The 15,894-nt window shown below is 42.3% G+C and overlaps 1 protein-coding gene across 1 annotated transcript in view; it reads right to left on the bottom strand.

Annotated features, from left to right (window-relative positions):
• ARFGEF3 (ARFGEF family member 3) overlaps positions 1 to 15,894 on the bottom strand; it is a gene marked incomplete at its 5' end in the record, with an annotated part of 182,678 nt that overhangs the window by 107,091 nt on the left and 59,693 nt on the right. The window contains one exon of the mRNA XM_082669258.1: positions 2,176 to 2,244. Coding sequence (XP_082525384.1) covers positions 2,176 to 2,244 — 69 coding nt within the window. The remainder of the gene's footprint in view (positions 1 to 2,175; positions 2,245 to 15,894) is intronic.

The following is a 15,894-nucleotide window of genomic DNA, read 5'->3' as shown; positions in this document are numbered from 1 at the left end:
CACTGTGTTTTGATGTTTCATCCTATCTAGACAGGTCTGCCAACTCTCTATTCTGGCTTCCAGATCCCCTCTGAAATCACCCTTGACTTGGGTGGCCCATGGCAGTGTGTATCTGCTGCTCGGGAATTACATCTCGAATCTTTCAGATTCTCATTCAAAAACTCATCCCTGTGAGGATGATGAAGACCTCACCCTCTCAAAGGGAGCTTGGGAATCCCTGGTGGCCTCCCCAGTCCTGAGAGTCCTACAACAACCCATCCCCTTCCCCATACCCCTCCTGGGCAGGGGTCGAGCTAGGCAGTGGCTGGGCAGTGACATGCTGCATTTCTCTTCTTGTCCCTTCACATGGCAAAGAAATAACAAGCCTCTTACATGCCAATCCTGTTTCTTGCTCTGATCAAAACTACATTTGTCACTTTGAAAGCAAACCGGCATGAGGTATCTAAAATAGTCAAACTCATAGAAACAGAGAGTAGAATGGTGGTTGCATGGTGTGGGGAGGAGGGGGAAATGGAGAGTTAATATTCAATGGGTATAAAGTTTCAGTTATGCAAGATGAATAAGTTCTAGAGACCTGCTATACAACACTGCACTACGGTTAACACTACTGAATTGTATAGTTAAAAAGTTTGTTAAGGGGCTTCCCTGGTGGCGCAGTGGTTGAGAGTCCGCCTGCCGATGCAGGGGACGCGGGTTCGTGCCCTGGTCCGGGAGGATCCCACATGCCGCGGAGCGGCTGGGCCCGTGAGCCATGGCCGCTGAGCCTGCGCGTCCGGAGCCTGTGCTCTGCAACGGGAGAGGCCACAACAGTGAGAGGCCCACGTACCGCAAAAAAAAAAAAAGTTTGTTAAGATCTCATGTTGTGTTCTTACCACTGTTAATAAAAAAAAAAGCAAACCTACAAATGACAAATCACTCACAAGTATCTCTTAAAATTCAACTAAAAATACTGATAGCTATTCTATTTCTTTACTTATATAGAGTGAAACATACTAATGTGGTAAAGAAAAGCGTTCTTTCTACCTACATACGCATTTGAGAACTGATTTATGTCATAGTGAGGGGTCAGCTGTCTTTTTTTCTTGACTGACACATAAAAATGTTCTATGTGCTCAAAAATAATTTTCTCTCAATTTTCACTCTTCAGTGCCACATAATACCATAAAAGCACCTGTATCAGCCAATATAAATACTACTCATGATAATGTTAACTATGTATGATGATGGATATGTTAATTAGCTTGACTGTGGTGACTATTTCACAATGTATATGCATATCGAAACATCGAACATTTTATTTGTTGGCTATACCTCAATAATGATGAGAAAAAGAGGAAAAAAGAAAACATGCCTTAAGTGTTAAGCGTCTACCTGGTATACTCAATAAATGATAATCATTAGTGTTAAAAAAAAAAAATACCCATGACTGTTGATAGTTAGGCTTTCTTTTTCTCTATAATTTCAGAATTCTGAATATATCATTGGCTCCTTGAGGTCTACGTGTGTAGTCTTGTCAAAACATACAAATCCTGAAGATACTCTTTTCAAGAAGTGGCAGGTAATTCATTCTAAGCATAGTAAAGAACAGCTTTGGAATGATGCTGTTTCCAAAAGCCAAAGGCATATGCCAGATATTCAAGAAAGCAAGTTTTCTGTTGGACATACTGCTGGGAGTGCTGAAGGTACATATTACTCTAGGCTGCAATACAGATGGAAAAGAGAAGGCTTTCCAATGATCGTTACAAAATGCATTCATCAGGGTTTAGGAGACGGGGATGCAATTTAATCAATAAACATCTCTAAATCTCACATTTGGTTTCTTAAAAACCATTTAAAAAAATCAAATTCTCTTCATCAATCTTAGGAAAAATAGTAAGGGCAATACCTAGGTGTAGCAGCGTCGGGAGAACCGGTACTGTTATTTCCATGGCTAAAGCCTCAAGTCAAGCAAACCAAAGCATGCAGAGCACCGACTAAGGATGGCGGCCCACACAGCCTGCTTCCCACAGATCAACTCCGTAGCGGAAATTCCCCACAATAATGATCAGACAAGGGCTCACCCCACTGCTGCGGCTTGGCTCCACCCCAGCATTTATCCCAGGTCGGGGTAAAGCAGCTGTGAGCAGACAGCACACACAAGCAGCACTTGAGCGTCTGGGGAAAACGGATACTCACCTCCGCGATCTTCAGCACTGCGCTCCCATTCAGGTCAAAGGTTGGGGTGTAGGTTATGCAGAGTAAAACCTTTAACAGCCAGGAGGCAGAGGAGGAAGGAAGAGAGAAGGAAGTAAAAATTTAGAAATAAATTTCCACTTTACATGTTATTAGTGCAGTCCTGCTTTTTATGACTCTTTCGCTCTTTGCTTTTCATATGTTTCTTTCCATCCCACCCACTGCTCTCTAATTAGTGACCACACATTGCCCAATAAAATAGATACTAATACTTGTAAGAGGAAGAAGCATTGTAAGCCTGGCCAGAGATGGCTTTCTTCAACTCCAGGTCTGTCCAGTAATAAAGAAAACCAAATGGCCAGGCTCACTGCTAGGTCCTGTACATGAATTACCTAGATGGATATTTTTAGTAAGCGTCATTATTACTGTCCTCATTTTACTGATAAGGAAACTGAACCTCCGAACGATTAAATAAGCTGCCAAAGTCACACAGGTACCAGCTGTGGAGCTGAGATCTGAACCCAAGTAATCTGACTCCATGCCCTGACTGACCACGCAATACTGTCTCTACATCTTCCTAGACCCAAGCGTCACTGTATTTTTCTGTTCCTGTCGCCTTCCCAGATCCACATGGGATTAGACATTCTTTTATGGGCACTTTCTTCTTTCCTTCTTTATTTCCCCCAGAACACTGCCTGGGGCTTATTTATTAGTTCCAGGTTCCCCTTATTCTCCAAGTTACATAGACAGTGAGTCGATGACATTTACAAGATCTTTAAAGACCACTAAAAATTCCACTTTCTACTTGTAGAGCTATTAGGGAACAGATCAATAAAAGCCCAGGGCATTTTAAGAATTGCTTCTAATTTTATAGATAAAAGGCTAGATGCTCCCCTGTCCATTTGGCTTCTGATGCTGCAAATTATCTCGCTGGTGGTCCCAGACATGAAATTGCTGACGTCTGCTCCTTGATCCCCAAACCCAACAGCCACGTCCTGCCTGCAGCTCAGCCTGTCAGTGGCAGCCTCAGAGGATGTTTCTCACCTGGTTCTGCCTAACTCGTGAAAGAGCGCTGAAGCCTAGCAAATTTACCTAATACAGGATATACACCTGCTCAGCACATCAAAAAGTGTAACAGTCCCATGGAACAAGGAACCTCTCCTAAATCGCTCAGTCTTAGTTACCAGCCAGGCCAGCCCTAGGAACAGTCATGCCTTTAGAGAAAGCAAACAGGTAGGTAATTAAAGAAGGAAAAAGGGATTCTTGCCAATTTTAGTCACAAGATTAGAATAAATTCACAATTTTTTGTTCCTTAAGGCACCTGAGAGCCAAGAGCTGACTCCAGATAAAAATCGTCTGAATGCCACGCTGGCCGAGAGAGGGGGATTGTGGGAACTACTGCCCCATGGCTTCATGGGAAAAGGCTTTCTTTTGTTTGATGACTATCTTTGGGGGTCGGAGTCTGGCATGCAAGGAGGGATGAGAGCTGAGGACAACAGTGTCACCAGGTCCTAATTTGCCTGGGGAGAGGCCGTGTCTTCTAATGCCTCTGTACTTGATGGTATCTCTGCCTGACACCCTCCTACCCTGGGATCCTCCTAGGCTTCTTCCTCATGTGGCTCATCTCTTGGCTTCTTGGTGGTCCCAACTCAAATGTCGCCCCTCAGAGAGGCCTGTGGCCCTCCCTGAACACTCTCTCTGAAATGGCCTCTCTCACAGCTCCTTGTTTCACTTGCTTCAGAGCAAGCACCAGTCTCATCAATTACTGTTTTGTTTATTTACTTATTTATAATCTTCTCATTAGACTATAACGTCCACTGAGCATCTGAAAGGCCCTCAGGCTTTCTCATATGAGGCTTTCGTACTTTGATTTCTTGCTACCTTGCACAGCTTCTCTTTCTTATTTATTTTTTCTACATCATGTTTCACGGCAGGTGGGTGGAGGGTATGAGACAGTGGCTGGTGTAGGTGGTGGTCTGGGGAGGTGAGGTGGCCCATCTTGGCCCTTGGCTTTTTAAGTCATTACAATAAAGGCTGGCAACTGGCAAGACCTTACAATATGAAACTAATCATGGCAAATTTTTGTCTGAACTGGCTAATTAATAACGTTACTTATAGGACCAATGATCGACTTCCTGCCTTCCATCGCTCCGTGCATTCATACAAGGTGTGCAAGGGTAAGAAAGAAGTTTTCAAAAGCCAACCCCGTTTTCTGTGAACAAGAGCTGCTTTATGCAACAGAGGCTGGAGGAAGTGGGAGCCGCGTCTATGGTGAGGTCTTCGGGAAGGGCATCGAGCTGGCATATTTGCTAATCAAGCTTCTCAGGGGAACAGAGGAGGCTGGACTCTGCCACTGGGAAGCCAGCCAAGTGTAGAGGGAGGCCTCATAGCAACGGTCTGAAGGAAGCTGAAGATCCCTGCACCCAACTGATGCTGATCCTGTTCAAAGATCATCGAAAAACAGGCTCTCCACACCTAATGTCTGGCCACTAATATCCAAAGACTCACTGAGCTCTATGCAAAAACTAAAAACAAGAAAAAATAGCGAAAGTGAAGCATAATAATGAAGCCGTCTCCTTAAGCTCACACAACTTGTTTTTCTGGAAGCAGAGCAGGTTTTAACTCCAGAGCTGACGGTGCCCATGGCCCCCCTATGACTCCCAAGACATATAAAGGGCCCCCAGTTTCTAGCAAGGATGGTGCAGCAGACAGAAGTGACTTATTGCAAATGATACATGGAAAAACGGTGCCCAAAGCCTGGCAAGCACTAATTCACTGGATTCAAACACAGACCGGGTGTAGGAAATTTAGGGTGACGGCAAATTAATTTCAAGTGTCTGACTTCCACTGCGTAATGAAAGAGTAAGAAGTTTAGACTGGTATTCTGAGCACGTTGGCCTCAAGGAAAACAGGAGCACCTAAATATTGAGGACAATTCCATTAAAAATACATCCTCACAGGGTCATTAAAGCATACTGACTACATTATCACTGAACAGCAAGAACTTGAGTGACAGGCAGTGTCTTGCAATCTAGATGGTTGGTGCTGCCTCCATAAATAAGCCAAGAGGATGGGGAAAGTAGCTGCAAAACCGTCCACAAAAAGGGCACGATCATTACAGAGGCTAATAAAAATCGCAATTATGAAAAAACAATAACTGAATAGCTACTATATACAAGAAACAACCCTGCAATTAAAAATGTGTATAGAAACACTGGATAAAACAGATTAGACTGGAAAGGAGAAAGAGAAGCTGATTATTGCAAGCATTGGGCCCAAGTGATAAGAATCTGAAAAATTTAGCCACATTAGGAACACAGAGAGACAGATGCGGATAGATAATGATGACAAGTGCAAGATCACAGGTATGCACTTCTCATCAGGAAAACCCCAGATGAATCCTCTCCCAAGGCAAGGGCATCTTATCGTCATGATTGGGATTTCTCCATCAGGCTCATTCTGCCCTGCGATCACAATCACGACAGAGCAGGGGCTGTGATGTCAGGGCTAAAACACAAGTGTTTCAGTAACGTGACTGTGGCATGTGATTTAGTATTTAATTGCTGTGAATTTGCCTACATCCTCTAAGCCCCTTATCTTTAAAATTCCCATCCCACCTCACAAGGATATTTAGAGGAAAAATTAATTAAATGACTTTAAAAAAAAAAAAAAGAGGGGCTTCCCTGGTGGCGCAGTGGTTAAGAATCCGCCTTTCAATGCAGGGGACACGGGTTCGAGCCCTGGTCTGGGAAGATCCCACATGCTGCGGAGCAACTAAGCCCGTGCACCACAACTACTGAGCCTGAGCTCTAGAACCCATGAGCCACAACTACTGAGCCCATGTGCCACAACTACTGAAGTCTGCGCACCTAGAGCCCGTGCCCTGCAACAAGAGAAGCCACTGCAATGAGAAGCCCACACACCGCAACGAAGAGTAGTCCTCACTCGTCACAACTAGAGAAAGCCCGCGCACAGCAACAAAGACCCAGTGCAGCCAAAAATTAATTAATTAAAAAAAAAGAGTACACACAGTACATATATGTCTAGGCTATCTTCTCATAGAGATTAAACAAGTCTCCATTTGATGTAACACATGGCAGCCATTCCAGTGTAAATAATTAGATGCATTTTAAGTAAAACAAAAGAAAAAAAATCAGTCAGATCATCCGCATTCAAAAGTATAAATCTTTCCAAGTCTTCATCCTACTACGCATCGCTGCCCCCAGTTCCTACTGTCTAAAGCCCTCGTCATTCTGACCCAGCTCCGCTTCCTCGCTCCTTGATGTTCTCCCTTTCAGGCCCCAAATCAATTCAAGGCATTATTCGCCAAGGTTCTAACTGCTGTGGGGTCACAAATATAAAGCAAGCACCATCTTTACCATTACAAACTCACCATCTATTGGAGAAATGAATACTTGTACAACTATACTTCATGGCTGACTATAGAGCGCTACTGCAACCGTGAGGTATATGATAATTCTTAAGGTCAGAAGACATCTCAACTTCGGAGAGCAGAGAATTCACAGATTAGATAATGTGTGAGCAAAGCACTGATACAGGAGAGAAAAGGGAGGGACAGATGTACCAAGCAAAGGAAATGTTGTGAGTAAAGGTATGAAGTGTGAAAGCAGAGGCTGGAGATGGTGCTAAAAAGGTTGGCTGGAACCTTATTACACATCAACTTAAATGCCCCATGTTAAGTCTTTTGCACAGATTATTTTAGGGCTGGTTAGGGCAACAAATCACAACTAAAACTAGAGGTAGGGACTTCCCTGGTGGTCCAGTGGTTAAGACTCCAAGCTCCCAAAGCAGGGGGCACGGGTTTGATCCCTGGTCAGGGAACTAAGACCTTGCATTCCACATGGCACAGTCTAAACAAACAGACAAACAAATAAAAACTAGATGTACTGAGGCAAACTGGAAATCAGTGCAATAAAGCAGACGATATGTTGTAGATGAATTAAAGACAGAGCCTAGTCATTCCAGTGGCACTGAACTGACTGGGGTGCACTGGTGAAGGGATGAAGGGAATTCACAAATAGAAGGCAATGGTCACCCATATATGAAATCTGGGTGTCACCCAACCACTGTTCTCTCCCCACCTACTCCCTACCATTCTAGTCAACCTGGTTGAAATTTCTCATATACCCCTATTCCCATATACTTCATAAAGCTTTATATTAGATAATAAAGTAACATGTTTTAGAGAACAAAGATATACCTTGTTCAAAATCCGTCACATAAATATTACTCTACAGATGTGAATTAATCCCAGAATGGGCAGAAAACGCAAAAGGCTTATTCCATAGCATTTATTTGGAGCAGTTTAGATATACTACTTAAATCTGGGTGCCCTCTCCACCGCCCACTAGATTTATGAGCTCTTTGGTAATAAGGTCTAACTTTCTTTTTTTGCGGTACGCGGGCCTCTCACTGTTGTGGTCTCTCCCGTCGCGGAGCACAGGCTCTGGACGCACAGGCTCCGTGGCATGTGGGATCTTCGCGGACCAGGGCACGAACCCGCGTCCCCTGCGTTGGCAGGTGGACTCTCAACCACTGCGCCACCAGGGAAGCCCAGGTCTAACTGTTTGATGCGCACCATGTTTATAGTGCCTTGCCAGGCTCCGGGAGGTGTGGTGAGTCCCAGCCCACGCTCAATCCCTCCTATGCATTGTCCACGTGAGTAATCAACTACACAGAGTTTCAGTGGGACTGTGCCTCTGTGTGCCTAGTCACTATTGTAAAGTGTGTAGGCAATGTGATAAGACACAGAAGGAAATTGTCCTGGGAATCTGAATGTCAGATCCAGGTGGTGTGACTGGCTAAAGGCAGTTTTTGCAGCCTTATGGGTAATAATACTAGAGCTTCAGATGACCTCGTTTGGGTAATCAGAATTTAGTGAGCCCCCATTCAGGATGTCCAGCTATTTGGCAGGACCTCAGGCAGGACAGGGAGAAAAACATCTCTACCAACCAGAGGGCATCTCCCGTGAGACTTATAGAACATCCGTTACTCTCTGCTGAGAACCTATTTTTTTTGCACTCAACACAGTAACTGGTAACTTATGTAAGATTTCTGAGTCAAAGAGCTCATTTCTGCTAAAGTTCCAAATGAGTCCTCTACAGGACCATTTGCAGGGGATGAAGGAGTAAAGAAATGATTCCTAAGCTTACTGGATAGCAACTGCACTCCCACTTTATCTCTCCCTTGTGCTGCATTACTCAGGCTGCCATTCATTCATTCATTCCACAAATACTTACTGAGGTGTGACGAGTGGTCAGGCCTAGTGCTAGGTGTTGGGCATACAGGAGGAACTAAAAAAGATACCCTGATCCTTGCGCTCTGTAAAGCTAACATCTGGTTTCGAAGACAGTGACAAAACAAGGGATTACAATAAGCTGTGATGAACATGATGACTGGGAAAATGCACTGGACTCTGAAAAGCGTATCAGGGTCTAACACACAGCACACTTGTAATGTCATACTCATCCTTTTTTTTTGGCGGCACCTCCCGGCCTGTAGGATCTCTGTACCCCAAGCAGGAAGTGAACCCGTGCCCCCTGCACTGGAAGGTGGAGTCTTAACCACTGGACCACCGGGCAAGTCCCTATACTCATCTTTAATAGAACTCTAAATTTATGCTGTAACACATATAATTAAGGAGTGAAAAACCCAGGGAGGAAGATGAGGAGACCATCAAGAAGTGAGCTAATCCGTGGGAGTCAACCTACCCTAAGGCACACTGGGGACTCGGAGGCATGTTGAATGAACAGGAATCTTCTTTTCCTTACACTATTAAAATATACATTAGTGCTTAGTTTACACATAAGTGCTTCCTGAGGTCACTGTAGTTTCATTTCTCCAAATATCAGATGCTATTTACAAATCAAATAATCTACTATAGCTCAAAAAAGTAACTCAAAATTTGAGTACAGCCCACAGGGGCTTTGTCTTTCCCTTATTCGAAGAGGAGCAAACTCTCTGGAAATCCTTGATGCCAGGCACCGTTTCAAACCCCAGCTCTGGATCTGGCTGAAATTTTCGCTTTGTTATTTAATGCACATTCCCTTCTGGCCTCTCATGTATATTGGCTTGAAGATTCATAAACTTAAATGTATTTGCATAATTCCTTTTCTTGAGAAACAGCCCAGTTCTTTTTTTTTTTTTTAACTCCGTTAAATTTGGCAAAAACAAGGATGGAAAATTCAGTGACAAGGACAGGAATACTGAGACACCAAATGCCTTTCTCTTGTGTGCAGGGCTTGCCCCCCTCCTGGGGGTGCAGCCTTGTGATTATGTGCTGCTGAAAGCGTACCTCGGCCATGAACTAGAAATAGATGCTTCCCCTCATGGTGCACCTATAAACAACAAAGCAGGCTCAGTCTCCTGCAGACAGCAGAAGGGCAGAGTACACATCTTTAGTTTGGGGGGTGCAGTATCACAAAGTCAACAGAGAATTTCAGAGGCCATCTTCCTATGGTCTAAATTTAAAACGTGGATCGCCAAAGATAAGCATTTTTTTCTTGTCTTGATCAAAGTTGCTCAACCTCAGAAATACCGACATTTTGGGGCCAAATAATTCTCTTCGTGGGAGATTGTCCTGTGTATTATAGGATGTTTAGCAGCGTCCCTGACCCCCATAACCTCTAGATGGCAGTGGCTCTCCCTCCCCCAGTTGTGACAACCAAAGAAACGTCTCTAGACATTGTCAAATATTCCCTGGGGGACAAAATGCTCACCTGTTGAGAACCACTCTTAGGTCATTTATACCCCATGCCTTGTGGATATAACTGAGAATCTCTACATCACCCTGCTTCCAAAAGCCTCAGAGCTAGACTGCAGGACTTCCAGAGGGGACCTGGGGTGAGCCACTGATCCTTCACCGGGCTTCAGAGATCCTGAGTTGAAGGTAACAACAAGGCTGTTGTTGAGCCACACCCCAATCTTTATTTTGATCCAAAGAAAATGAATCAAATTATTTTAGTGCATGAAACGTCTACCACTTGTGACGTAAATTGATTTACATTAGGCTGAGGTGACAGGTAATTACAGAAATCACTTTCTGGCTCAACTTGCCCAAATTCTGGCAAATAGCCATTCTGAGAGGTTTTTTTAGTCAGTAGAAGATTTTTCTAGAGCTCATGAGTCCCCAGTTTGGAAAACATTGCAAATTACTTATTGGTTTTTGGTCATGTCTCAGGTTCTTTCCTGGCCTTTATTTGTTGCCACTAGTAATAAGTTTAATATTCAACATACACATCAGATGTGCCCTTAGCACCTAATTCTAGCAAAGAGTACACCAGTGATATCTGTAGAAAAAATATGTAAATATTAAATTATAATGAACCTGAACTTAGCTAATTTGCTTGAACAAATAACCCAATCGTTCTTATTCTTCTTATCTTCTCCCTCTCAACTGTCTTCCTTGGCAAACTCTCCTAACTCTTACCTCTAACTAGAAGCCTCACAAATGCATTTCTAGAGCCAATATTTCTCCCAAGTTTCAAACCTTAATTTCAGCTTATAAACATCAGAAATGATATATGCAATTTCATGAAAATCACATAAACCACACTAAGTCTCCCACATGGTAAACAGCTTAACACTTCTTCCTGCTCTGAAATTCTTAATTATGCAACCATTAAAATTATCTGTGAGGGGATAAATATAGCCGTGTGGGAAATGCTTATAATCTAAAGTTAAATGAAAAGCAAAAAATAAAATCATATATACACAGTGAATGTAACTATAAACACATAAATCAATATGATTAGAAACGCATATACAGAAGTCAGTCACAGCGATGAAATCTACAATGAATGTTTTCTATTTTGGAAAGTCCGTGATGTGAAACTCCTTGTATTTATTCTTTTAAAATATTGTAACTCTTTGATATCTGACAATATGAATTCACCATCTCTCTCCTAAGTTAGCCCCTTAAAATCCATCATTCAGCCAGAAACTCCAGCTGCAAGTCTTGATATCATCTTGGATTTTCCCCTTCTCACCTACTCACCGCCTATGCCCCCGCCCATCACCAGCTACTGCAAATCCCCTCAGCGTGCTCAGCTGCACTTTTCTGCACTCAGCTGCGGGGCACCCCTCCTGTCCCCTCCAACCTGGCTCTCACAATGAGCCATCTCGCCAGTGCCTCTGACTTGGCTCTGCTGATTCTCCAAGCATCCTGCAAAACACTTTCCCCTTCCCCCCACCTTCAACATCTAACACCCAGCTCTGCACATGTCACTTTCTTGCTACTCTGAAGACCCCCCAATCTCTACAGACTCCCGGCTACTTACTTACTCTGACCAGGCCCTCTAGAATCTGCTTCAACCTCCCCTTCAGGCTCATCAACCATTATCCCTCACTAATCTGGGTTTCTACCCTGTGCTTTTCCATCTCCAAGACTTTTCCTCTACCAAGAATGTCCAGCCTCCCTCCCAATATACATAATGAACTGAATTCCAAACACCTTTCAAAGTCCAACTCAAACAGTATGCCCTCCTTGAAACCCCCAGTTGAATGTGGGTTTTCCTTCTGAATTTTCCCATTGAACTTTTCTTCTGCTACAACATATGCAACTATCTTGAATTATGGTAATTGTGCACACCTTTATCTTTTTCCTATTAGATTATAAATCCTTGTCTTAGTTTTGCTTTTAATACTATAAAGTTTTATGTATTGTTGGTAATGTAAATATATTCACAGACAATGAAATAAAGTAAAAAAAAAATGTCCAATGAATTATCTTTTCTAGTTTAACTGTAGCAAATTTATTTAGACCTAATCTCACAGTTAGATTTTTAAGAAGTTAATTTCATCAGTGTCTTCCGGATAACACTCTTACACCTCCTTCTCTCTTTCCCTCTGAGAGTCTCCACAGAATGGGTGCCTCATCTCAGATTGTCTGCCTATATACGCATGAGGTTTTTGATAGTTTTATACTCAATGCTTAGAGAAATGAGCAACAAAGCCTCTTGAGACAGTTTATAAAGGGCTAAAGACAACTTGATTCTCTATATGTTAAACATTTAATAATTATAAAACTCTTGTAGAATATCCAAATCATATGAACTCTGCCTAGTAGGACAAAATAGGAACTTATTTGCACAGATAAATGGTGGGATGTTTTCTGTAGACCATGGGATCATGGCTATTGGTTAGGACCCTAAATATATCTAGGTGGATAATAGATATATAATTTACAAAATTCTTCTTTTAAGCAAGGAAGCCACAATTCGACAATAGTAAATATGATGAGGTCCCTTTTCAGGAATCAGAAATATATATAGTTTCTTTCCTTTTCTCCCTTCCTTTACTATAGAAGAAAATTACCCTGTTACAGGCTGTATAGGAAGGGGCTATAGAGGAAGAAAAGAGACAAGAAGAAACACATAACACAATGGTACTTCTAATGTTCTGGTTCATCATTTGAGTGAGTTCAGAGGTGTTCATTTTATTATCATGCTACACATACTCTTTTCTAATAACTAACAAAAATGAAAGCTAACACCAACCCTATGCCATGCACTGTTCTAGACACTTCTTTTATGTTAACTCATTTAAGAGTCACTATTACAATAATATTAATATTATTTGCATTTTACAGATCAGAAAACTGAGGCCGATAAATAGCCTTCCCAAGGTCACCAGGCATTGTAGCTTGAGAAGCTGTGCTCTTACCACTCTGCTACCACGTATTTTGACAAGAAGAAAAGTAACAAGAAGTTTAAAAACAATAGAGTCCAAAGACTGTTTCATAGGACAGTTACACAAAGCCGTTCTTTCTCCCAGACACACTTGGCCACTTAAAAGTTTCCTCAATGAATTCCTATCTACTCTAAGAGACTTCTAGTCTCCTATGATGTTTCACTCTTTTTCAGAAGCCATATTACTCACATTTGCCTTGCAGTTAAACAAGGATGCACAGTTTTCTTCTAAAACCACACATCCCAAAAGCAGATCGGGGGCTTCCCTGGTGGCGCAGTGGTTGACAGTCCGCCTGCCGATGCAGGGGACACGGGTTCGTGCCCCGGTCCGGGAAGATCCCACATGCCGCGGAGCGGCTGGGCCCGTGAGCCATGGCCGCTGAGCCTGCGCGTCCGGAGCCTGTGCTCCGCAACGGGAGGGGCCACAGCCGTGAGAGGCCCGCGTACCGCAAAAAAAAAAAAAAAAAAAAAAAGGCAAAAAGCAGATCAACTCGCAGCCTTGTTACAATGCCTTTCCAGAAGAACACAAATGATTGAAAAAGCAACTCTGCTACCAACAACTGTGTAAGCCCAGCCAAGTAACTGAACCACTCCAGCTTCAATTTACCTATAAAAAGAAGGACCTGATTATGTATGAGGTTACTTTAATTCTAAAGTGTGAATACATGTTGATCTTTCTCATCTTTGAACTCAGATTATTGAGTTTGGCTTCTTTTGTCAATTGTCCTGGTGGGCCACTGGAAACCACCACATGTGTTTCCCTCTCTCCATTAGTCAGTAACTAAATTAGCAAGCAATTAGTAAACCATATGCCAGATGCTCTGTTAGGCGCCAAAGGGATAAAAACAATACTAATAATATGTAATTAGTTTTCACTTACTAACTAGTGAATTTTCCACTATGCCTGAGTTGAGTTTAGGACTAACTAGTTGGAGAAATTATGATATGTAGTTTCCCTGAATAAGCCACAGCATATGCAGTTTCCCTGAAAAAGCCACGGCCTTAGCTAACCTCGTACCTCTCTGAAGGCATCATCATCCCTTCCCTCTGAGGAAAGTGCAGTAAAAAAGAAAGAAAAAAAAAAAAGCAGCAGGTGGTGGAGGGGATGATGCACCAGCTGCCTCTAACTGAGGGAAAGAAACTAGACTATGATTCTCACGTGATAAGTGATGGTGGCTGACTGCCAGCTCTCTCTCAGCACTATCCCCGTCTTTTTCAAAAATAGAATTCTGGGCACATGGCTGCCCAAAATAAAGACTACACCTTCCAGCCTTCCTTACAACTGCTGCCATATGACTGAGTCCTGGCCAATGGGAGAGAAGCAGAGGTGTCCTGCATCACCTTCCTCCTGCCAGTTGGCTGGAATGTAGACATTTTGGCAGGAAACGGGGAGCCCTTGTGTTTCACAACCTGGAGAAACATAATCCAAGATACAAGAGTCTCTGCTAATGGGGTTCAGCCAATACTGGCCTAAGGTAGTGCAAAAGAACAACAAATTTCTGCCTTGTTTCAGCTGAAATGAATCCTAACTAATACAGCCTTCCTTTCTTCCCTTTCTCCAACCCTATTCTTGCCTACCTGATTCTTCCTTATGCTTTCGATCTTATTTGTTTTAAAAATGTCACTTCTTAAGAACAGCCTTCTCTGTCCTCTTCATCTGCCCTCCAGCAGGGTCTATTATAAATACACTTTTCTAAATTTTTCTTTCCTTATATTTATCACAGTTTACATGTATTTATCTATTTCATTGACTTCTATCTCCATCACTAGCCTCCAAACAAAGATTCTTTTTTTGTCTGGTTTTGTTTTCTTCACCATAGGATCTTCTGTGCCTAGCACAGTGCCTGACAGGAAGAGCTCAAGTATTTGTGGAGTAAATGATTGAAAAAATTGGAGGATCTCCCCACTCTAGGAATTCTAGAACATCCACAGTAAATACCACAGGGGTCTGCATTTATACTTGCTTTAACAAAAATCATGGGGAAAAGTTTAAAAATACTTAGCAGAGTTGCTCTCAAATATATTCAAAGGGCATGGCATTGAAAATGGTGGTGCTTGCTGTAAAAAAAAAAAAGGGAAATTAATAGATAAGATGAAAATAGCTTCATCTAAACAAATAATGCATAAAGTATTTAATGGAAAATCACTTTTCTCAGTTTTCAATTGTTTGCTTCTGACTTTTTCATATATTTTTATTGTCTGTCTAATGCATTCATACCAAAGGGTAAAGAAGTCTGGGAGGAAAACTTAGAATTTTCTCTATATGTGTACAAAGGAAAAAGATGATCAACATTTGATCTTAGCAGCAGGAAGAGGGAGGGCTCTTTGAGAACCATTTAGTTCACAGAACCACGTTTTAGATACTTCCCTGCATTAAGTATGGAAATAATATGTAAGCATGTAGCTAACCTCCAATAATGGTACATTCTAAATTAAACATTTTTCATCAAACACCAGATTTTTTGTTCATACCAGAGATTGCTGCAGATCTTCTAAGTTGGTAGCTTTAGACTAAGAAGGGATTTCTCCTTGCTTATGAGAAGGCAGGACAATTCAACCATTTCCCCTTCAAATTTTACTAATGATCATTCCTTCCATAAGGCACTCTAGAAGATCAAATGCCCAGAATCAGGGATATAAAAAGTAACCATTTGAGTAAATGGTCCAAATATAAGACTTTGCTATTAAAACATTACTGAGAGGAGATTTAGAAATGGTCCTTCCATTTGGCCTGTTTCCTACTCTCAGACCGAGGCGGTGACTGCCATGCTGGTACCCTGTAGGATCAGATTCTAAATGGAAATCCCGAAGCTTAGGTCTAGCAGTCCTACAGTTAGTAAGCTCCTTCTCCACTAGTCTCTCCCCTTTACATTTTCTATAGATGTTTGGTTGGCTTTTGTTATAAAATATAAAAATACCTCAATGATATTCTCTTCCTTCCCCCAACTCTATCTCTCTCTCTCTCTCTCTCTCACACACACACACCACCACCACCACCACCACCATCACCACC

The sequence above is a fragment of the Grampus griseus genome, assembly GCF_964374135.1.
Source record: "Grampus griseus genome assembly, chromosome: 13".
NCBI lineage: Eukaryota > Metazoa > Chordata > Mammalia > Artiodactyla > Delphinidae > Grampus > Grampus griseus.
This window is presented reverse-complemented; position numbering and strand designations above follow the sequence as displayed.